The 24,269-nt window shown below is 40.9% G+C and overlaps 1 protein-coding gene across 2 annotated transcripts in view; it reads left to right on the top strand.

Moving 5' to 3' along the window:
- tbc1d22a (TBC1 domain family, member 22a) overlaps positions 1-24,269 on the top strand; it is a 114,308-nt gene that overhangs the window by 75,605 nt on the left and 14,434 nt on the right. For both annotated transcript variants that reach the window (XM_054624373.1, XM_054624374.1), the window contains exons 12-13: positions 7,902-8,029; positions 21,126-21,221. In XM_054624373.1, coding sequence (XP_054480348.1) covers positions 7,902-8,029; positions 21,126-21,221 — 224 coding nt within the window. The remainder of the gene's footprint in view (positions 1-7,901; positions 8,030-21,125; positions 21,222-24,269) is intronic.

The raw sequence follows: 24,269 nt of genomic DNA, 5'->3' as shown, positions 1-24,269 counted from the left end.
CTGAGCGAGCTAGGAACATTTCCCAAGAAAACAAGAGGAAATGCTGAAGCTGTTGCTGTGGGTTTTCTGTTTCAGCCTTGTATCAGTTGGGTATCTGATACAGGGACATGAGTAGTTGATAAGGATGGGCATCATTGAAAAAAATGACGTTACCAGTATACCAATTAGGGATGCACTAAACCAACTTTTTTCAGTCCTGATAGGGATATCTAGACTTTGGGTATAGGCCGATACCAGTAATAAATTAATAATCTGTATGCTTCACTGTGTGGAAGTGACTGGGATCATCCTTATATGTGTACCTCGAAATCAAAATGTAACAAATAAATACATTATTTATATATTAATGTAATGAATCGTGATTAATTATCCAAACAATTCTATCAGATACCAGATCAGCACATTGTCAAAGACACCCGATCCAGCTATTTGTCAGCATTGGAACGATATCAGTATCGTTATCGTTGCATCTCTTGTACCAATACGTGTATCCTAATGGGGATACCATTACCAATAGAGAACTTAATTCGATGAACATTCATGTGAATGTAAGCTGTGTGTGTTCCACTGGCTAGCTGACTATAAGGAGGGTGAATTTTCATTTAAATCACCTGTTAAAATTATAGTGTGGCTTAAATTTAGGCATAATTGCGGACGTGGCTACTTTGAGTGACACGTGGGTGCCTTACAGGGTCGCTAGCTGTCTGCTCTGCTTCGTCTCCAGGGGCCGCCTCAGTTTCCACTGACGATCCGATCTGTCAATATTTAGAATTAGGCCGTGCCGTCACTGCCAAGATGGCGGCAGTTGGAGCCCCCAACTTTAAGCTTCAAAACTGCTTTTCTGAAACCTTTTGCTGATGTTGCAGAGACCAGCTGTACATATTTTATACAACATGGTTAAAGCCCTGTTAGCCATGCTAGCTGCTACATCACTGTGTTCAGAGCCTGTGCATGGCTCTGAATCCATTCTGTATGAGTTGTAGCTGCTGTGGTATTGGACCAATCGCACGTCACATTAAATCAAAGAACTCTTGCGCTGATTGGCTGCAAGCAAAATCATACAAAGAATTTTTTTCTAAATCTAGACAAAAAGGATGGATTCCAGGTATCGTTTGACTGGAAAAGTTTTGATGGTGCTTGGTAATGAGTACTGATATCTGGCTCTAGTAGTTGAAGGGATATTTGTTAAGCCACTTGGAGGAGATTTCATTCCAGGATCAGTAGGGATAGGACATAACTGATCTGTCATCTCGCACAACTGTCTCTGTCACCTTCTCTCTGCTTCTTTAAACCGACTGCACCTAACTCCACGTATATCTGTCAGATAGAGGGGAAAACACACATGCACTGTTCATTCACAGAGATAATGTACAGGTTGTATGACCATATCCCCGCTGGTCATTACCTGCTATATCTTTTAGCACAGTGGGGGAGAAAAACGAAAGACTCTGGATTTGTGCCCTGAGGTCACAGCCATTTCCCCACAATTTTCTCCTTCTATCCACTCCTCACCATTTTCTCTCCCAGTTACTTTTTGGAGGGAAAAACTCCTCCACCCTCTAAAGGTCACATTTGATTGATTTAAATTAAGTCATATAACCGGGAAAAAATTGAATTATCGACTGCGTCAAAGGCAGCTGATATGTCTAACAGAATCAAAACAGCATGATTTCAAGGGTGACAAATAAATTACAAAGTTTCCAGGATATTATGTGGTCACCATAGTACCACCCGTTAACTCCTGAAAAAGCTGAATTAAAAAAAAGTGTTTTGACTTTCACAAAGGTGCCTCTTCCTCAGCTCAGTCAACTTCCCCCGTATGACACAGCTCAAAAATACCTTTATGACCAAACATTTTCTACCAATGTTCTCGGGACATTCATTCTTTTTGTTTTATGTGAATCCAGTCCTATAGTGTAAGCTCTAATAGAACATGAAGTAAGGAATTTGTTAAAAATTCAAAAAATCAAAGCTGTTTATGGCTTTACTTTAATCCTTGAGATGAAAACAGTGGATAAGATGGTTGGAAGGCTTTTACTTTGAAATCTCTTTGTCTCTCTCTTACTGTTTGCCCCTCCCTCCTCTGTGTAATTATCCCACTTGTAATAAGTAACGCTAACTCCCATTAGCCCTGCTTGACGCTAGCATGTGTACCCCCTCAAAAGACAAGCCTGTACGTTTCTCTGATCTCTTTATCTCTCCCTTATCTCTTTCTGTGAATTTGTTGCAGGCAAGTGCATTAGCACAAGTTCATCAACATGCAAATTGCCCAAAGGTGAATGTGTTTATGCAAATGAGAGGACGCGCTGGCAGCGCACGCTCTCAGCCTGAATCGTGTAAAAAGGCTGGTAGCCGAATGGTAAAACCTTATTGCATAATTGAAGGTAGAAAAAGGCCACAGTGTGTCTTTATGGGTTTGAAATTTGCCCTTCTCTGGCAGTAGTTGCCTTTCGAAGTGGCTTCGCATTTTGCGTGACAGTCTGTGTATATTTACAGTTCTATTTGATTTCTATAATAATTCCCACTTGTGCATTACAGAAAAAGTTTGCTGATGAGTGGTGAAACTTTTTCAAGCTGCGTTGCATTCGGTAGACCTGCTCGGGTGTCTTTTAACCGAGCCCCGAGGTCAATCACACCATCTTATTTCCTGTCTTCCCACACAGTCCTCCACTAACTCCAGACATCACCACTACACTGTGCATGCACTCTGCTCTCTCTGCCTCACAGGATTTAACATTTTTACATACTTAAAATAATGCTTGTTGCAGGCTTTTATTTCAAGCATTTTTTTTTAAAGAAATCCACAGCTTTCTAACAATACAGTATTGCTTTCAAATATTCTGTACCAAAGCTGAATGTGATTTTGGCTGCCATCACTTTTGGTCTCATTTAATATTCATTTCTGACAGGGGGTGGTTGTTGTTTTTACTCATGTAACATGGCATGTCTTGTATGTTAATTATGCTAATTCAGTATTCCTAGGAACACACACATTGACAAACATATATTATGTTTACCCATGTCAGTTTTCTGAACTTAAAAGCATTTGCATAATTTAAGACACTTGGATATAAATGTATAGCGCACTTTCAGGAGGCCTGCTGTTCCTCCTGTTTTCATGCACCAGGTGACACAACATTCTTTTCGTCCTGCGTGTTTAGGGCAGAGAGAAGCACTGTGGATGTTTGACATTGCACGCACATACAGTATATGTACAGAGACGCCATAAAGAACGCATCAGATCCACAATTGCTGCGGTCTCCCTCGAGCAATCAGTGACAAATGTGTGACCTTCTGCTTGTTTATTGTGTGAGAGGAATAAGTAAGCAAGCATCACCCAGCCGACCCCATCCTTTGTACTTGACTTGGTTATTAAATATTTTACCTGTTATAGCCACGTTCCGCCAGAAGTTGTTTTTCTTTGTGTGACACACAAAGAAAAAGAATATTCGGGGCATGCAAACATATGTACACCCAATATTCTATACACAAATATATTCTTATTTAAATACAGTAACACTAAGGTGACAAATACATGTTATCACACAAGTACAATAGGTCCGCAATGTGCGATAACATTGTTCAGTATTTCCATAGCAATATGACCTGAGATTTATAAACAAATGTTGAAGTGTGCATATTAGCTATGCATTTCCTATGATGAATTTCAGAGAGCCAAAGAGTGAAAACACAGACCTCAGTCAGTACCAGTACCAGAGGCTGGCACAAAATGCTGCATGTACACACAGTGGTGACTGACTTAGCGTGAAAGAATCTTGTGGTAGAAAAGCAAACGCTGTTGAACAAACAGGACCCCGTTGCCTGGTTTGTATCTTTAAATCTGGCCCCTCAGTGGTGGAATGAACTCCCCACCGACGTCAGGACAGCAGAGTCGCTGCCCATCTTTAGGCGCAGGCTGAAAACTCACCTCTTCAAGAAGTACTACCCTGAGCCTTCCTCGTAGCACTTATTGCACTCGTATTAGTTGTTGCACTTACTGTATTTGTATCAGTTCGCTGCACTTACTGAATTTGTATTTGTTTACTGCACTTATCCTATTCGTAGTAGTTTGTAGCACTTACTATATTCGGATTAGTCTGTTGCAATTATTGTTTTCGTAGTAATTTGCCTCTGCACTATACTTTTGCTCTGGCTTATGCTTTAAGATGCTTGTTTAAGAAAGGAGATGCACTTATGACTTCTGGTGACTAGTAGTTCTCTTGAATACCTATGTTGAATACACTTCCTGTAAGTCGCTTTGGATAAAAGCGTCTGCTAAATGACTGTAATGTAATGTAATGTAATGCTAAAGCTGGCAAGAGTTAAAAGTTAAATGGTGAATGAAAATGCAAAAAAAAAAATAGCCAGCAGGAGAGTGGAAGAGTGTAACTATAATTACGTTTTGTGCCGCGAAGAGCATGAAGTCGGGCAGAATTGGCCTAAACAGCAGAATCTGGCGGGGAAGCTCACTAGTCAGTGTACGACCTCTGACCTCCCGCCGTCCACCAGCACTTCGCCGTCTACGAGCTACAGTCCACTGTGGCGAGCAGACTAGCTGGCAATCGTGGCCTCCGTCCTAAACTTTAACCAGCAGTGGGAGGGAAGACAAGACTCATCAGTCAATCATTGTCAATGAGGTGTGTCATCCTCAACCTCCCTCAGCCCCCACAACTACGCTACCCAGCATGCCGAGCCCGGTGCCAGCTGGACCGCAGCCTAAAGGGTTTAAAATGTCACAAGTTTTTAGCGGTTTAGTTCATTTCATTGTTTCATGGTTTTCTTCTGTTCTTTTTTTTTTGTTTTTTTTTTTTGTTTTATGATTATTCGTTTCTCTCCTCCTCTCTTTTCCTCCCCTCCTCTCTCCTCCCCCCTCCTATCATCTTCTCTCCTTTACTCCCCTCCCCTCTCCTCTCCTCTCCCTCCCGTCCCGTCCCCTCTCCTCTCCTCTCCTGTCTCCTCTCATCTCCTCTTTTTTCCTTTCCTCTTCTTTCCTCTCCTCTCCTCTCTTCTCTTCTCCTCTCCTGTCTCCTCTCCTCTCTCTCCTTTTCCTCTTCTCTCCTCACCTGTCTCCTCTGCTTTCCTCCCCTCTCCTCTCTTTTCCTTTTCCTTTCTTTTCCCAGCCCTCCCCTCCCCTCTCCCCTCTTCTCCCACTGTGTTAACTTCTCATGACAAACGACTCTCCCTTCCACCACTCCCCCCATCGCGCCCCTCTCCCTCTCTGCGTGTTGGTGAAGTTGCTAATATTAGGCAGAGCAAGTTCATTAGTGTAATTTAACATTGTCTAAAGTTGTTCCCCTCTCTCGCTCTCTGTTTGGCAGCTAGCTAAGATCTGTCACCATGATGCATTTGCTGTTAATGAGCTCGCCTTGTTTATGCTTTTACAGCAGCATGTGATAATTAAACTGCAGAGACGAGCGTGAAATAATCGCTTTGTGTTTACTTCGCGCTCCGCTCATGTGGTGGAGTGTGTGCATAATTGTCAAACATGCATGTGCGAGCAATGGAAGACAGGTGCCATTCAAGTTGCGGTGTGTGTTTGAGGGCACTAATGCATGTGCTCTTGCCTAGAAATACCCCAACATCATTTTGTTGGGGTATATAAAAGCTTTATTAAAGCTGTATACTTGTGTGGGTGTGTGTGCTTTGTCAATCAGCCCTGATTAAGAGTGTGTGAGCAGAGGATGCTATATTCCGTTCAGGCATTTCTCATAGATTTTCTGACAGCTCTTTAATTACAGCTCTATTGTGAAGTGTGTGCGCGTGCCTGTGTGTGTGTGAGGGTGAGAGAATGAGTGTCATCGGTGGGATGACAATGAAATAGGGAGTCGCTGAATACTGAGTGGTATTTTTAATCATTTTTCATGTAAAGAAGCATAAAACAAACATTTATCAAGAACAGAGAAAGGAACAAAGGCGGCCATTCTCCCTGTCACAGCCTCACACGCGGCAAATCTCCAGCCGACACTTCTGCAGCTTGTCAGCGAGCGTTCATGCCAGCCCGCCATGGCATGACCCTGACATTAACGCTGACTTTTGAACTCTGCATTGAGACCATATTGAGATCGGCAGATGCAACGTATGGCTCTCTCTCTGTGCGGTTTGATGGAAGTGAGAACATCATTTGAGTCGATTACAGGAGGGGAAAACGAAACACATTTAATGGGTTTAGCCAGCTGATCTTAATGTTTGGAGAGTTGAACTTAACGAAACAATCAGCCTTGACTGATGATTAAATCTCCGCTATTAATGGTACAAAAGAAGTTAAATTACAGTAGCAGGCACAGAACCTTAAAATCTGGTGATATTCTATATTTTATCCAAAAACAACAATAAGCACTTACAAGTGTTGTTTGTGCAGCTCAAGTCTGATATAGCTTACTCTTCATTGTTTTCCCAAAAACAATTGAAAGCAAATCAACGAGCCAGTTACACAAGGAGACGACATTACAAGAAACATGGGCATTGTAGTTTAGTCTGAGTCGAGTCCACATACACCGTTCTGGTGCGAGAAATACATTAAATCAAACCAAATGTGTATTAATCCGCTGCGAAAATAGTTCCTAACAAATGCATTGACTCCTGTTTGGAACGTTTGCTAAAAACTACAGTGCCCAGCTGTCTTAGGAAATTCTTAAGCCCTTTTTTTATTTTTTATAAAAGCTTTTAAAGATGTATGTCTTTCTTGTCTCTTATCATATTGAGTGATCGACAAACAGATTTTTTGGTCCTGGTTTCTTCACTTGATCACCAAAACCATATACATATATATATATATATATATATATATATAAAACTTACCCTTTAAGTAAGAAGGACTGAGACCTGATTTGTTCTGCTCCTCCTTTTGCCAAAGTCTGTATCGTCACAGTGATGACCTGTTACTGATTCTCTGTCCAATAAACCATCATTTTATTTGTTAATGTGACTTGTTGATAAGCCCTTTCGCCTGAAATTCAGTAGCAGAAGCCTAAATAAACTAAACACAAAATGACAGTAAAGGCTCAATGGGACATGATTAATATTCCAGAGGCAGGTGTTCAAATATTTGCCATTCTCCTTAGTAACTACAAGCATTGTTACCATTGCCAAATTACTGTGTTTTCTATTCCCTCAGGAAAATCGTGTTACCATTGGCAAACAAAGAAAGTGAGGCTTAACAGGAAATGCAGCCTGATTCACGGAAAGCTGAAGGGATACATTTTATAATACAAACCGTCTGTTTTGACACAGTTTAAATGATGGCAGGTCCAGTGAGTATATGTCCTGTATAGGGTTAAAATCAGTGCTGAGCTTTTACAATATTGAAATCATCCTACTTCCACTTGTGAAAAAAAAAGATAAATAGTCACAATTTTATTAAACCCCCCCCAGGAGTTCGAACAGATTTTGCACAGATTGACCTTGTGTGACAAAGATAAACAAAAATACAGTTCTAAACAGCTCCTACTAAAAGCAAAAACGTCAAATAAATAACACATACTATACTAAACAGAAACATGCTTCCTGTCCTCACCTCTGGAAGCTTTTGACTTACTGTATGTGAACTCCGTTCCTCACTGAACTGACATGCTGTGGAATTTTATTTAATAACGCATACACTCCCTTTTTTTCTCATCTCAGTTTGCTGTGTAGCTTTTCTCTGACAGTTCTGATAGCTCGGTAATTACATCTCTATGATGAGGACGAGGCTGTGTGCTGTGTGATGGTTGAGCGTGCGTGTGACACCAACCGTAGTGGTTATTAACACAGAGCGAAGCTATGAAGGAACCTGTCCACACACACGTCACCCTCATCATAGACATCTGCATCTCTACTATTTTGATATGCCGATCTTTACATGAAGCAGTGAAACTTCAATCAATGTGTGATATTAATAGCTATTATAATAATCATTTTCACAGAGTCCGTGCACCGCCACATGCAGCAGTACGAGGTGGAGTACCTGCAGTTTGCCTTCCGCTGGATGAACAACCTCCTGATGAGGGAGCTGCCATTACGCTGCACGATCAGACTGTGGGACACCTACCAGGTAAAGAAAACACACACACACACACACACACACACACACACACACACACACACACACACACACACACACACACACACACACACACACACACACACACACACATACACACATACATACATACATACATACATACACACAGCAAAAGCAGCTCTTATTGAGCTTTTTGTTATCTGTCCATTTCTATCTATCTGGCGTTGCTTTGGGTCTCAGAAACTGAGATATTCTCTGATAATGATATCTATGATTGCCTCAGAAGTTGTGCTTTTGTCATTCCTACCATTTATACCCCAGCCAAACAATCTGTATTATGCTGCATGATAAAGAATGATATAAATTGTATTTTTTTTTTTTTATAAGAAGGTATTCAATCATGACAGCCTTTCCCTGCGATAGTCTTAATTATACAGAGCATATAATACAGCCTAACTACGCTGCTCAGCCCCATCATACAGCCAGGCTACTGACAAATTTACACTTTACTTGTTAGTTTAACAGGAGCAGTTGATTCTCACAGAAAGGTTTTAAAAAATATGCAAATAAGACTTTGCGAATAAGGGATTGCAAAGGATTAGTTAATTCAGAAATGAAACAAAAGATGTCAAAGGCCCCTTTCACGCCTGAAACAAAAGTTGTTTTTTTTGCAATTGAACATGTGGTTTAATTTTATGGCTGCTCCGTTCTTTTGTGAGAGTGTCAAACTAAAGCCTATTACGGTGTTGACCTAGATGTGTAAATGTGCGTGAGAGAGAGAGAGAGAGAGAGAGAGAGCAGGGTCTTAATCCCATTCAAACACACCTGGACCTGCTCATTCCGCTGCCCTTTCACATTTACACACAGTTTAATAGGCGGCGCCTACAGTTACACCAGATTGTTAACCTCAGTTGGCGTTGTCAATAACACCTAATGTCTGCTATTGATTCAGTGGGGTGTGTGCACAAGGCTGGAACGTGTGTGTGTGTGTGTGGGTAGTCCAGGACTTGAGCTAAGTACATATAATGGATTTTCCAGCTGATCCAGAGGTTGAGTGTAAGACACGCCATCACACTGTTTGATCAGATGGGGAGAGAAGAAGAGGAGGAGGCCCCGAAGATGAATTGAGAGTTGAGGCAGAATTAAAAATGAACTCTCCACTGGTGGCACTTTCCAACTGCGGTGGTTGTTTGCACAAAACATATGTATGTATCTTTTCTGCTGTCATCTTCGCAACAGTGTCTGCAGCTGTCTGCCCCTGTTGTTCTTTCTGCTGCCGGTTCTCAGCATCAATTACAGTTTAATCATTTTCTCTGCATATTTTTATCAGAGTTTGCAAATCGGGAAGATAGGAAAGTATAAAATGCAGATGTTCTTTTTATATTTTCCGTTGACCTTTGCTTAAAGTCTGACATTTGCAACTGTAAAGGCCTTTACACACCTGGAGGTGTTACAGGAAAATGCGGAATACTTCGCCTGTCAATATTTTCCATCAAAACTATTTATACCTGCAGTGATGACAGTGTGTGGCTGTTCGCAATACTTTTTCAGCCAGAGAACCAACTGCCAGGATCCTGTTGACCCAGAGTAGCGTCTGGCAGTCTGTCTGAGCTTCAGTGTTGTAAAGTCCAAGCTAAATGTTCTGATTTTATTTGAAACCCTCTGGTAAACGGTTTTGCAGTTTATATGTCTAGAGCTTTTATTGTGAAAGGTAAGGACCGAAGGAGTGGATCTGGTCTAAGCCGCCTTTGTCAAGGTCTAAAAGAGTAATTAAGTGTGCCGTCTTGGTTGGGACTAGGAGCCTGCCTGTTGTTGTACACTATAGTGTACATTTTGAGTATATGAGATTGTCCGTTACACAAAATTACACATGAATGGTTAATTACTTTTTTGCGCGGTGCAAAAGATCAGAAAAATCCTACTGGTTCCAGGAAAATAATTCTATTCCTTTTATGGGAAAATATTCGTGTGAAAGGCATGTAAAGGCCTTAAGTCTCAAGTAGGACATTTACACAGCTCTGAGGTCAGTGTGTGTAATGTAGTACAGTTGCTTCCCATTTACAAACGCAACAATGTAAAAAATTCAAGTAACCGCACATTGCTGTGTATGTGCATTTCCGTTGCAGTGAAAAGCTCTAGCAGAACCAGATAAGTCAGAAGATGGGTGATGGGAAGCCCATTTAGATTAAGACAGATCAAGGAGTAAAGTGGGGTGTTAAAGAAAATCGAGGATGAAAGGGGAGAGAAAGAAAAAGAGTTGACAGTTTGAAGTAAAAGAGCAAAAAAGAAACAGGAAATGTAGAGATGGAAAGTGGAAAGACTTAAAAAATTAAAATAAGGACGCATTACAGTTTAGAGCAGAAGTGCTTAGTCCACAGCTTTCTACAAACCATAGCTTGGATGAATAAACACCAAATGAATCTTGTCTAAACCGTCCTGAACTTTAACTGACTTGAACTTCGGGCAGCTTGAAGCAGATTGCAGCTGACAGGTGAAAGCCACGTAACTTTTCTTGCCTTACTTGAATTAAGAACCCCCACGGCCATTTCGGTGTCAGATTCAGTTTGTGTTAGCACCATCGGATGCTGATAGAACTCCACTGCTGGCTGGTAAAAAATATATTTTACTAATAATATATGTTTTATTTCATCGCAAGCTCAGGGTGGAGCAAATATATTAATTGTTATCATCTTATGAAACATTGAGTCCTTGTGCCTTTTAAATTGTAATAATGCAAACTATCACATGAGCATTACCATTGCTTCTAAATATTTATATTACAATAAAGCTACTAGGGCTGCAAATGACTGCTATTTTGATAATCAATTAATGCTAGAGTTGTGTTCGCTTTGATGGACAAACGGTCACAAGCTGATTAAAAAAAACAAACATAACAGACTTGAATATGTTCAGATATTTTTCTATCCTTTTTGTGATGACTCAGTGTAGTGTTCAGTAGTAGTCAATGTGTTCTGTCCGCCTCGTTTGTATTCGAATTACAACCATGCATTTGTCTTTTCTCTGTTGCCTCCGACTCTTTTCAAATGCTCAATCCGAAGACGAAAGAGAAACCAATGACACGCCGTCGTTTCCTGTAATTCGTCACCTGAGCTGCAGAAGCCCCGCCATTGGCTGGTTTGCTGCCACTAAATGGAGATGTTTCTACAGCGCATGTCAAGCATAACACAGGCCCAACTAATCAATGATCAGATTTGTTACCAGCTATTCTTCTAATCAATTTTAATCAATTAATTGTTGCAACCCAGAATCCTACTCGCACTAACTGATCCCTGTGAGCATAGATTGAGACTCTTCACTTTCTCTCTGCTCAATGACATAAAGCTGCTGGGTCAGCTACAATGCAGTGCTAGTATACTTGAGAATAAAAACAAATCCTGAACACTCCCAAGTCCTCCAGTTTAAGTGCATTCCCTCCACTCACATGACTTATGTGGACATCCGTGATTAGGCAGCCAAAGAAACACATTTTTCTCGGGTAGAACACTCTGGCTGATCCGACAGCAGCACTTTGTTTTCATGGATCCGCTTACTGGTCAGCCCATCCCTTAAAGATACCGATGGGCATTGCGCTTTACGCTAGTGGAGGATTGATATTAAATCATTACATCTCCCATTTAAGATGGGTTTTTTTTCTGGTGCATTTTGACTGAACCACAGCCAGCTGGCTGGAAAGACAAACATATCTAGTGGTGTAGAGCTAGATAGGGATGTTGATAGTTTGGACTTTTCTTTTGCCTGATTGATGGACATGGTGAGTAAGTGAGGAGAGGAAAGGGTGAGAGGTGCCCATATGAGGAAATGCTTTCCTTATATGCTTAGAAATGCATCAAGAGAATTAAGTTTGGAGCTAGAGTGGGTGACCTTTACAATACTCTGGATTACTCTGATAAAGTAAATGAACACAAAATTGAATACAAGCTTGAGGTTATTAAGACATACTAGCAGGCCTAGTGCCTTAGCCAGCTCTGCTGTCTCTATTATACGTGAAGTCTGCATGGTGTCCATAGTAACAAGCAGTTCTTTTTCATCATGCATCAACAGTAAGGAGCTCAGCGATAAATCTAATCATCATCTTACTGAAATATGGAAAGAAAATAGAGAGGAAAAAAGCAAAAAAAAGCCAATGGAAAAAAATATAATTATCGAGACACTCATGGAAACAGAGAAGTGCTGCTTTCAAAGTGGATTTACAGCATCGTAAAAAAGAACACCTTGTCCAGACATTTAATTACGACTCGTGTCACTTCGTGAATATGATTTACACCTTGTTGTCAGAACAGTGGGAACACTGATGGATGACTTAAAGCCACTTGTACGCCTCAGTTTAAGTTGTATTCATTATGAATTATTTGGTTTACACTTGATTTACACAACACCTGTTTGTTTAAGCAGCAGAGAACAGGATATTGATATTGGACGGTTCCTCAGGTTTGGGGGCCTCGGGGTGCCTCTCTGCATTATGTGGTCCTGCTGGCTTTGTTAGACGGTGACCAGTTGGCCTATGCCTTAAAGCTACATTATGTTGTAATCTTGGGAGCTTTGTTTACACACACTTTTTCACACACACGTAACACTGCTACAGAGACAGACAAGAGGCATCGATATATCAGCCACCTTTCGTGGAAAGCCATAGTCTTGAATTTATAGGTTTGAGAAGTGTGTGGAAGCAAATCCATCTAGTTAGCTGGATAACATCATAATAGCTTTGTGGCACAGGCTGCTGGTATATACTTTTTATGCTCACATTTCAAATAGCAAATAACTTCAAATCCAAAACATAAAACCAAAATATGGAAATGAAATATGGAAATGAACACATTTAACCACTAACAATGACTTTATGTTTTTGCTGTTTTCTTTAAATGTAAAACACCTAATCTCTAACAATTATCAGATGCCCAGTTGGATCAACTAATGTAATGGTGGCACTGCAGTAACAGTTGAAACATTTAAAGATAATAATACAAATCAGAGCTTAAGCCTACAGCGATTGCTCCTCACTGCCTTGGGACCCCTTTTTGTTTCCTTGCTTACTTCACTTGTTCCTTCATTACCTCTTAATTCCATCCCTCTCTTTCTATCCTTCTCTTTTTTGGCATTTGACATCTTACTTTCTTTAGTTTCTAGTAAGTTTCGACCCACGCATCAGGGGCACCGTTGTGTGTATGTGTATTGCAGATTTAAAAAGAAATGCAAAAAATCGGGCTAGGGGCTGAGAGATGAAACCACGCCCACTTTCGTATGAAGAACTCCTCGATGCAGCATCGACAAATATGGTAGCTACAGTAGATTGTGAAATAGAGTCGGGGCATTGGGCACTGAATTGGATACATTTACTGTTTATCAAAAGATAAAAGCGACTTGCATTACACCCCAATCTCCTTCCCCCTCACTCCCATCTGCTCGGAGACTACTCCTCCAGGTAAGGAGTGGGTGATGGAACGATCCGGTTGTAGCAACTCAAATTCAGCCAGTGCAAACCGTACCAGTTCCATCTCCCTAGCAGCTGTCTGCTATCCTCCCAGCTGTGGCCTCCTTCAGCGGGGAGAAGGGACACAGCCCTGCTGCTGGCCACCAACCTGCTGTTCTGCTTATTTTCTGTAACCAGTGTAATCTAAGCATGAAAACGTGGTGGAATTAGCAAGCTAACATTACTTGGCTAGCTAGCCAGCTGCTCAATAAGTAAAATTTACACAGAAAGGAACCAACAAGCTTGTGATGTGCTGTGATTGTAATGCTACACAGGGGTTACTGAAAAAAAAAAATGACAGATGCTGTGTAGCGAGGCGGGTTGAGGGTTCTGATAAGACGACGTTAATATTCTTCACTCATGACGTAGATAAGTCAAAAACGGTCGACTCTGTCCCTGTAAGATTAGGGCTGGTTTCACCAGTAGATGGCATTTTGAGCCATTTTCAACTCTGAAATGCAAATTGTTATACATTTTTATAAAAAATGCAAATATTAACACCAGAATGAATGTGTTTCATCACAGTACAGTTATCTCATTTAATTTACAGCTTAGAAAACACAGTACCTCTTTTAAAAAGTGGTTGATAGCTGAGTCGCCCGTGTGAGGGAAACAACACATACTACTGCTCTACTTGGAGAAAAAGAAACCAGTGATGAATGATTAAACAGTGTTGTTTCTTTGTCGTGACTTGACAGCAGCCCAAGTACACGTTGTACTTGTAATCCATCCTCTAAATATTTGATGTTTAACATTGTCGTTTGGATCGCACCCCCACGCCAACTCGGCCCTTCAGAAACAACACGCACATGCACCTTTTTTTCGGCAGGTCCCTCACCTCCAGTGCTACCCTGCTAGGTTTATTAGGCCACTTTTCACTCATGAAACTTTCAGTGGAGCTGTCAGCAACACACAGCGCTGTTCTCCGGTCTATTCTGCTATTGTCCTTTATAGAACTTTTCCCATCATTCTTCTCAACTCATCCTAACTTTCCTCCTCTATCCTATCTTTTCTTGCATTTTCTCAGACCTTGCTCTTCTCCATCATACCTTCCTGTGAATGACGCTTTTGAAAGACAGTCACAACAACAGACAACAAGGTGGAGATTTTGGAGTGCCTCAATTAATCGGATATGCTGCACAACAGAGCCCATTGCATGTGATTTCATCCTTTTTGACTCAGTCGGTTCTTTCGCAAACTTCGGCTCAAGGGACAATGCTCTTGAAGCTATTAAAACCTTTTATGTTCCTTGCCTTGTCAGTAGGTTTTTCCCGTGTTTGTTTGAGCTCTTGTCGTGCTTTACCGACTTTACCTCCGAGGCAAGAAAGTCTCTCTGTTCGGCAGATGATTTGGTTGTTGTAGAGGGCCCCTTTTCAACACGACAAAAATATGTATTATTCATTATTGTCTAAACAACCTGGATTTCCAAACCAGATAAATGCAGCTTTTTTTTTGAAAAATGTCCTTAATGCACATCCACGAATCACCAAGAAATGGGAAAGATGTTGGCCTTGGTAGAAGAAAAAACTTTGAGTGTTTGGGTCTCTCTCACAGATGCAGATAATAAACAGAAAGACCTTGCCCTTTGCCACTGAGCGTGTGTGTGTGTGTGTGTGTGTGTGGGTGTGTCTGTGTGTGTCTGTGAGTGTGTGTTCCAGGGGAGATTTTAACCTGAGTGTTGTAATGTCTCCGCTGTGGTCCTCTCTCTGCGGTGCGGCCATCTGTTCAGCAGCCTGATCTGAACAAGAGAGGCTTCCTTCATCACCTCCTCTTTCTGTCTGCAGTCTCTTCTCCATATTTGCTTTTTTGTTTTTCTCTTCATTTGTTTTTGTCTATTTTTCCCTCTGTCAGATTCCCATCTTTGTCACTTTTTCGCCATTTGTCACTATTGATTTCATGACGAGGAGGAGAGAGAGAAACGTGGGTGGGGGGAGAACATGAATGATGTGGAGAGAAACACACTCACACATGGAAAGACACGCACCTTTTCTCATCGGTATACACACACACACACACACACACACACACAGGCAGACGGACAGACAGACAGGGACCAAATTATCCCTGTTGCGTGGAGCATGAAATTAGCAAGTAGCTCAGTGTGGCAGCATTAGCATGGCTGTTAGAAGGATACCGTGACACTTTCAGGTTCTGAAATATGGTCCTTTTCGATATGGACGGTTGAATAAACTGGGCAGGGAGCTGTTCAGCGTTGTTAGTGGCCATGTTTTAAGAAAAAAAAACATTGTGCAAGATGTGATCAAATGTGTCAATCAGTCAGAACATTTGCTAAGACTGAGATTAAAGAGCACAAACTACATAAATCAAATGTACGCAATGGTCCGGGTGTGTTGCTTTGAGTCCATTCCATTTCAGGTGGCTTTATACTTCCACTCTACTGCATTTCATAGTCAAATATTGAACCTGTCATCGTTCCAGCTTTTCTAAATGAGCTTATTTAGTAATGAACTCCATATCTTTTGATTTTAGACTGTTAGTTAGACAAAATGAGCAGTTTCAATCACAAAAAATAGATGATAATGATGTGTAATTTTCTGACATTTTACTGACCTAATTAATTGAAAAAGTAATCAGTAGAGTATTCGACACCGAAAGTAATCATTAGTTGCAGCTCTATTACTTTATTTCACAAATCTGATTTGGAGTTTAAGCAAATATTGATATATGTGATTAATTTGATTAGTGAATCAGCATATCATGTAATTCATTAATAAAGTTTAAACTATAAGCTCCACCTGACCATCAACAAAAGTTAAATGCTGCTCACACATAGATCCATCATTATTAACAATCTAGCAATGTTGTATATGATAATGTATTGTTCAAATGTCCCATTACCTGCAGAGTGAGCACTTCAACTGTTGGTACTTGTAGTAAATGTGTACTTTTACTTGAGTAAAGGCTGTGAATATTTCTACAACTGATCTGAATCTACCTTCTCTTCTAGCCTCAGTCTAATGTTGTATAACTGTCATTTTGCTTTCCTTCATCTTGACTATCAGGTCAATTATCTTTGTTGAACATATTTTTGTATGCTCCATTTCCAGCGCTGCAGCACTTTCTCTTTCATATTTTAATGTCACAATGGAGGTCTCAAATAAAATCAAAAGTAATGACAGAAATTGAATTAGATTAAAGGTTTCTCTGTAGGACATTGATAAAAGATTAAGCCCATGCCAAGCTATTTATTTGAGTTTATATATTTCTATCTCTACCTTACCATAATTAGCTTGCCTGAGATTTTAATTGTAACCTGAAGGGCACAGGTTACCAGCGTGCTTTTTTCCCATTCACTATTCTTAAACAAAGCTCTACACAAATTACATATGCAATCTGATACCACAAGAAAAGAAGAAAAAAACCAAACATTTGTACATTGTTGCATGGCCTTGAGTATTCACCAGACAGATTAATTCAGTGTTGGTGCCACGGAGAAGAATGATGGGAAAGAAAAAAGCTGCTTTCTCAGTGAAATAAACGCTCCCATTGAGCTTGAATCTCTTTGACAGCGTTATTTAATCAAAAACGGGGGAATTGTTTCTTTCAAGTAAAACCAAGAGATATGACCTTTCTAAATGCAGTGCTTCAGACCTCCATATCTTTATCAGACTACACAAGGGTCACATGCACTCTAGAATATGAATAAAACACCTGCCTGCCAACAGAATCAGAGGGAGATTGCGTGAGCATCCCAGAGGGAAGTGGCCCTCCTCACTCCTCCTGACTGCGTGTCTCCTATCTGTCGTAGCGGGTCGGCCTTGCGGTCACGGTCAACAATGAGACAGGCCTCTGCAGACAGGACCCCGATGATAGACACACACACACACACACACACACACACACACACACACACACACACACACACACACACACACAAAGCCTTACTCTCTTCCATAAATGCACACGCCCGCACATGAGATTCTCCTCTCTGTGTCCCTCCGTCACACTGCTGCTGACATGAGCATCACTAATTCTCCCTGTTTCTCTTTTTATTGTCTGACTCTGACACAGTCTCAGCATGAAGCGCACAGTATAAGTTTCTCAAACGCAGCATTTATCGCAGAGCTAATGTACTTGTTGGCGTTGCAATGTTACTAATTTTCTCATCACTGTACGTTTTCCCCTTATTTCCATTTTCATATACGCACTTTATATTCTCACTCACTCACATTATGGACACAATGCTTTTCTTTCAAATACAACATAGACTTAGTGAGGTTTGAGGGATCTGAAATGGACCAAATTGATGGCAATGTGTGAATTCTGATTATTTTATGATTCTTTTCCCCCCTTTGATTAACCTTAGTGCTTGGCAATTGAAAATGTACCCTTAAGCAAGACACGGCATAGGAGAGAGAGAGGCACACACAGGGACAGAAACTATGCTCAAGTTCATTTCAACATATTTAGAGCAACTCCTCTGGCATTTATTCCCTAAATAAGCCCCCGTTCTTGCTTTTTAAATGGATTTCATCATCACCAGACGGCTGTCTTCCTTGTATTTATTTTCTCTGAGATCTTTCACTGTAATTAACATTTTACAAAGCTCCTTCTTTGCCTTTGTTTAGTGTTCTAAATCTATACTGCAGTCACACACCCACAGCAATCCTGCGTGCATACTTGTACAGCTTGTAGCAGTTAATGTCAACCATCTCCAATCTCTACCTCCGACTCGTTCATGTAAAATGAAAAGTGCTTTGAAATGACCTTTATTGAGTGCCGGCATTTCATCGCATCCTATCGGTTAAAATCTGCTCATTTATCATCTTGCATCACCCACCCCTTCAGCAACATCACCTTTTCACCTTGTCTGGAGTCGGTCCGTCAGGGTATCGAGTTAGTCCCACGTCAGGCTGCTTTGTTTGGGAGGGATGAGGCTAGTCAGACAGCCAGCGCAGCAGTTTAAAGACACCGTGACATTGCAACACTCCTTCCCTTTTTTCCTCCTCTGTGCACCTTTAGCCTTCTATCCTCTCAGGGCTTTCATGCACTCCCCCTTACCTCTTACCCCTCTCCCTAGCCACCCCCCCCCCCTCACCCTTTTCTCCCCACTTTTTCCCTACTTTGATCAGCAGGAGTTCTCAGTCAAAATCTTGTGTGTCTCTTGTGTGTCTCAGCCAATATGGCTGACCAGACACAAGCGTATTAATAATCCAACCCCTCTTAAATCCTTTTATATGCAGTTATGGTTACAGAGTCTCTCCAACTCCCTATCTTGTATTATGAGTGTAATACATTTGCAAAAAATAGACAAAACGAACAATAAACAAAGTGAAAACCAATTTGGCTGATGACATATGTTATGTTATTTGTATTATTATTTCATTTTTTTATTGTAGCTCATGATAATATCCTTTTTTCAGAAATTATTTTGTCCAAGATCGCGTAGTGAAAATCCGATATGGTGACAGCCCTATGCCAGAATTACATTAAAGTCTGCAACATGTCACACATTCTGTCATTAGTTAAGCCGCCATTCCTGCCGCAGCCACAATTTCAAATTAATGGTGGAGCGCCAAGGAATGAGCGGCGACAAATCAGAAGATCAAGATAACTTGTCAACAGAAGTTAGTTCTTGATAAAGACGAATCATTTTGTAAGACGCGAAATATTCCTCACAGTCATATTAATGAGAAAGAGAGAGAGAGAGAGAGAGGGGAGGGCAGGTGACAGAGATTCGTTGAATGAGACTGAAGGAGTCGAGAGATTGGGGAGAGCCGAGGATAGATGGAGAGGTGATTGAAAACGCGGGAGAGGGAGGCGGACAGAGAGAGAGCGAGAGAGCGAGAGAGAGAGACTGGATTTCAGAGTTTCACAGTCCCTGAGGGTTCATCGGCGCCTTCAACCATGAACTCTCTCACACACACTCACACATACACAGAAACCCGCGGAAGAAAAGGAAATTAAAAGTGCGCGAAGCTTTGGGGTCTGATAAACACTGCGCTGCCGTATGCCTCTCGTATACCAACTCATCTGTTTGTGCGTGGGAGTGTTTGCTTGCTTCTGTTGTTTGGATTGCAGATGCAAGGTTAGACCAACAAGCCAATCACCTGCCAGTTTACAACTCGCATCACGCTTCGCTTCACTGTTCACAAACACCCCTATTTTTTTTTCTCTCTCTCTCTCTCTCTCTCTCTCTCTCTCTCACCAAACTCTATTTCTATTACTCACTTTCTCCATCCCAACAAACACAAACACTCTCAGTTGGGAAATTCTGAAAATTGGTTTAACTAAGTGGGTAAAGTAAGAGGAAACCCAAACAACAGGAGACGTACAAAAAAAGCGACATTCATCTGGTGTATATATATATATATATATATATATATATATAAATATAATTTTTCCGACTATTTCTGGGTCTCGCCGCGTCTCTTGTTTCAATCTGTCCATCCTCTATTATTTCTTGCCTCGTTCCTGGAGGGAAATTCAATTATCACAGCAGAAAGGCAGTTCCTGTTAATTCCTGCGGAGTTATGGCTCGCTGTTACACACAAATGAGTGCAGTGGTTAAAGAGCAGCGCCTCGCTTACTCAGAGAAAGTGGACCTAATGCTACAACCACGCCCATCTAATTGCAATACTGTAAATTAGATGTAAAAATGTGATAAACATGGCTGATTTATTGGAACATGTGTGCAACCTCAGGCTCTTTTTCTATACTCACCTGTGCCAAAGAGTCCACAGAGCAAAAATAGTGCTCGAAGTCGGTTTCCTTAAACCGTAAATGATGCCCGGGTAGTGAAACGTGGGCGTATATTAATGTGGCATCGCTTCTTTACCACGGAAAACTATCCAAGTAGACACATCAGAGCGAACGCATGAATAAATTCATGATTTCATGCTATTAGTAAGAGTGCGAGTGTGATTTGCATGTTTCTTCCACTCAAGTACATCTGCGTGTTTGGGAAGCCCACATACAGTAGAGACACTGTATGTGTGCAATTCCACATTTTAATTCCAGGAAATTTTTAAGCTAAAATAATGCCCAGCATGTGGTTAACTAAACCCCCAGACGAGCGTGCCAGAATGTATTGAGAAAGGCTCACACATTAAAATGCTCTTTTGATATTCTGTCCCACCTTTAAGGGGGCCATATACTCCCTATTCACTTACATTTAAAGGCCCTGGTAATTATCCTCCCTCTGATAGGGCTCCGGAGAAGAAAGAAATAATGAATAGAACAAGGAACATCTCATCCTTTGTGTGTCTCTCTCTCTCTCTCTCTCTCTCTCTCTCTCGCTCTTTAATTCCCCCGCTCATTGCCGAGTCATAAAAAAAAATGAGCCGCCAAACATAACGAGGGGTTGAAATAAAAAGCTGTGCATAGAAGAGGGGATTTGTATCCTTCTTTGTCTCTGTCGCCCTGCGAATGTAAATTTCTGGATTGTGACAGATAAATGTTTTATATCCTTCTTTCTTTTAATCCTTTTTCCTCTTCTTTTGGTGTATACTGTAGACTAAATAAATCAAGTTCAAATCCTTCTTAATCGTAAAAAGGGTGATGAAGGGCGATATGAGGTATCATGAGCTTCTGTTTGAACGATGCAACATAGCTGTGTGTGTGTGTGTGTGAAATGTTAAACTTGTTTGTAAATCAACATTTCTCTCTCACCAGGCTGAACCAGAGGGCTTCTCCCATTTCCACCTCTACGTGTGCGCCGCCTTCCTGGTGAGGTGGAGGAAAGAGATTCTAGAGGAGAGGGATTTTCAGGTAATGTGCACAGAAGACACAGGGGGCGCCGTAAAGCTTTTGTGTTCCCCTCTTAGCGCACAGACTGGCATGCTCACATACATTAATCCATACATGTTTTCATACCCAGCTGGTGAGGTTAATGGTGATATACTGTACATAGCTTCATATCGATGCAAATGAGTCTCGGTTGTCCCGGTTGTGTGCATTAAAAAAGAAAAAAAAAGACCGTAGAGCTGTTTTCGTGGCCTACATCCCTCTCCATTACCTCCCTGGTCATTAACTGTGAGGTTCAAAAGTCGTTGTTGAGTGCATTAGTAGATGACAGTAGACAGCTGCCAGAAGGTGACTTTGGTTGCCAGCTCACTGGGGGACCTGGCTTCTTAACAGTAGCAACACAGTCTAATATCATCACATACCAAACATCAGCTATGCTCTTTGGGCTGCTCTCTCTCTCTCTTCGTCTCTTCTTTTGCTTCTTTGGTGTATTTTTTCCCCCCGCTGTGTCATGTTTCATATACTCCCTCTGTTCTTGTTACATATCGTTTCTCAGCTTTCTTCATCGTTGATTCACTTTGCACGGCACTTGTTCTTTCCTCAGCTGGTCCAAGTCTTTTCATGTCACCCTTCTTTCTATTACTCACCAATAGAAATATTTTTAAAAGCGGCGAAAGAAGAATAAAAGAGTTAAAGGAAATGCCAGACATATGTTATTAGTGCAAACCTGCTGTACTGATGTTAGTCAGAGTCCGGTTGATCAATTCCGATCTCTTAGTTAACTTGAACTCAATGCAGACCATTTTTCTCCCACTCACATTCTCACCTGACTGAAAATCTGTGCCAGAGGAATTTTTTTCCTGAGATAATCTTAGATATGTGAACTCAGTAAGGGTTTTGTTCACTGTAAGAGTTTCAAGAGAAAATAGAACATATTTATGTTTTATAAAGAGAAGGCTGAGTAAAAACATATTTAGGTAAAGTGAATTTTATATCAGCAGTCCTTGTTTGAATTGCCATCATGCTGGTTTTTTATTTATTAGAATCACATTATAGAGACATTATTCAGTACTTGAATGAGAAATTACTCTCAGCACTTCAGATGTCCTGCACATGTGATTTCTACTGTAGCTCCCCTCAGGTGGAAGGGATGGAACCAATGAAATTACAGCTTATACAAGGCGGTCACTCCATCTTTTTTCTGTCACTCCCACCATGTTATAAATCAGAAGAGGTCTTCAAAGGCGATAGCAGTCAGAGGGCTACAGTTCTAAAGAACCTGCGTTTTAGATGGAGGCCAGTTGATTAAAGCTGATTCACCCACTGAGTGAGACACTGGAGGCTGTCAGAGTCTGAAGATGAGGCATCAACTGACTCATCTGTTCTTACTTTCAGGCTCGTCTTACGCTCTTTTCTCTCGCCCTTTTTTCCAAAACCGAGTTCAAATAAGATTGCTACTTTTCGTTGGATCCCATTTCAGATTGAACTTAAGATGGTTATGGGTTTTTTAAATGGATTTCTGCAGCGTTTTTGAGCTATGCACGCAGAAAAGCCTCGCTAACCTTTGTGTAGTTACAGTGTGTCCGCTCTTGCGAGAAAATGGTAGAAAAAAATAATGATAATTATGGTAATGTTCACAATTTTGAACAGGACTTGGCAGGCATACTGAGAGCAGACAGAGCCTGTGGGGGAGTCAGCTATGGCAGACTTGAGAATCATTATGAATTCAGGAAGCTCCTAAACACCATCAGCTTGAAGACACATGGGTCAGCTTCATTTCTTGCTCCCACAAGTATTATAGAGTCTTGTGACTAACCATCGCTGAAAAAATGCACTTTATAATTTCCTTCTTTCTGCTTGTTAGTCATGCTAGCAGTGTGACTCTCTGCATGGCAACGTCAGTCAGTCAGTCCACCAATTTGGTCCAGAATGAAATATCTTAACAATTACTGGGTCGATTGCCATGGGTTCTTTTTTCTATGTTCATGGTCACAAGAAGATTGATCCCAATCTTCAGTTTTTGTAAAAAATATTTTTCAAAAACATTATGTGATACAGTTGTATAGAGAAATTAAAGTTTTCCCTCATTCAATGAAATATCCAAACATCTACTAAATAGATTGGCATATTTTGTACAGACATTCATGGTCACCAGATGATTTATGCTAACTGAATTAACTTTGCCAAAATCCTTCAAAAATAAGGTCCTCGCCATCACCATTACTGTGTTTAGTGCAACATAGAAAAACTAACATGGGGACCTTTACATTATACCTGCTACGCATTAGCAAGTTAAAACTGTCTCTGTGTGCATGTTAGCATGCTAATGTTAGCATTTAGCTCAAAGAACAGTTGTGAGTACAGCCTAAAAGAGAGATTTTTAGTCTGGTTTTAAAAATGTAGCTCTGCTGTTGGACAAAGATCAAATGTTTGAAAACTAAGTCCACAGTGGCCCTCTCCAACATGTTCTCAGGCATGCACACTACTGTCAGTCCAAACTTTTCTGTGGTATTAGCACAGGACTCGTGTGTGTGTGTGTGTGTTCTGTGTGTGTTAGCACAGGTGTGTGTGTGTGTGTGTGTGTGTGTGTGTGTGTGTGTGTGTGTGTGTGTGTGTGTGTGTGTGTGTGTGTGTATATTCAAAAAACAAGTTTGTCACGTAATAAATATGAATGTTCAGTCCCCTTTGATGGTTTTGTAGGGGTTGTTAATTTGAGAGAAAATGGTTAATTTTCACAAATTGATCAACCAAATATAAAACATTTTACTAAGAATTTTTTTTTTTTACACAGATTAGTGTCAGTGAGGAAAGAGAAAAACTAAAGATTTCTTCTCTTGTCAGCTTTAGAAGTTTAATTTCAAGAGATTTCTGCCTGGGATCCACTGAGCGTCTGAGTTCAAACGTGGGTCTGCCAGGTTCTTAAGGGCCTGTTGAACAGCTCTTATCTCAACATGCTTCATCCAAGAACCCTCCCGGCATCACTTTCCTCTCATGTTTGCCTTTCTTTCTCTTCCTGTCTTTCTCTGTCACTCTGTTTCTCTCTCTGTTAATAATTCCCAGCCGATCTGTTTT

The sequence above is a fragment of the Anoplopoma fimbria genome, chromosome 23, assembly GCF_027596085.1.
Source record: "Anoplopoma fimbria isolate UVic2021 breed Golden Eagle Sablefish chromosome 23, Afim_UVic_2022, whole genome shotgun sequence".
Classification (NCBI taxonomy): domain Eukaryota; kingdom Metazoa; phylum Chordata; class Actinopteri; order Perciformes; family Anoplopomatidae; genus Anoplopoma; species Anoplopoma fimbria.
Note: the sequence above shows the minus strand (reverse complement) of the source record. Positions and strands in the feature narration are given on the sequence as shown.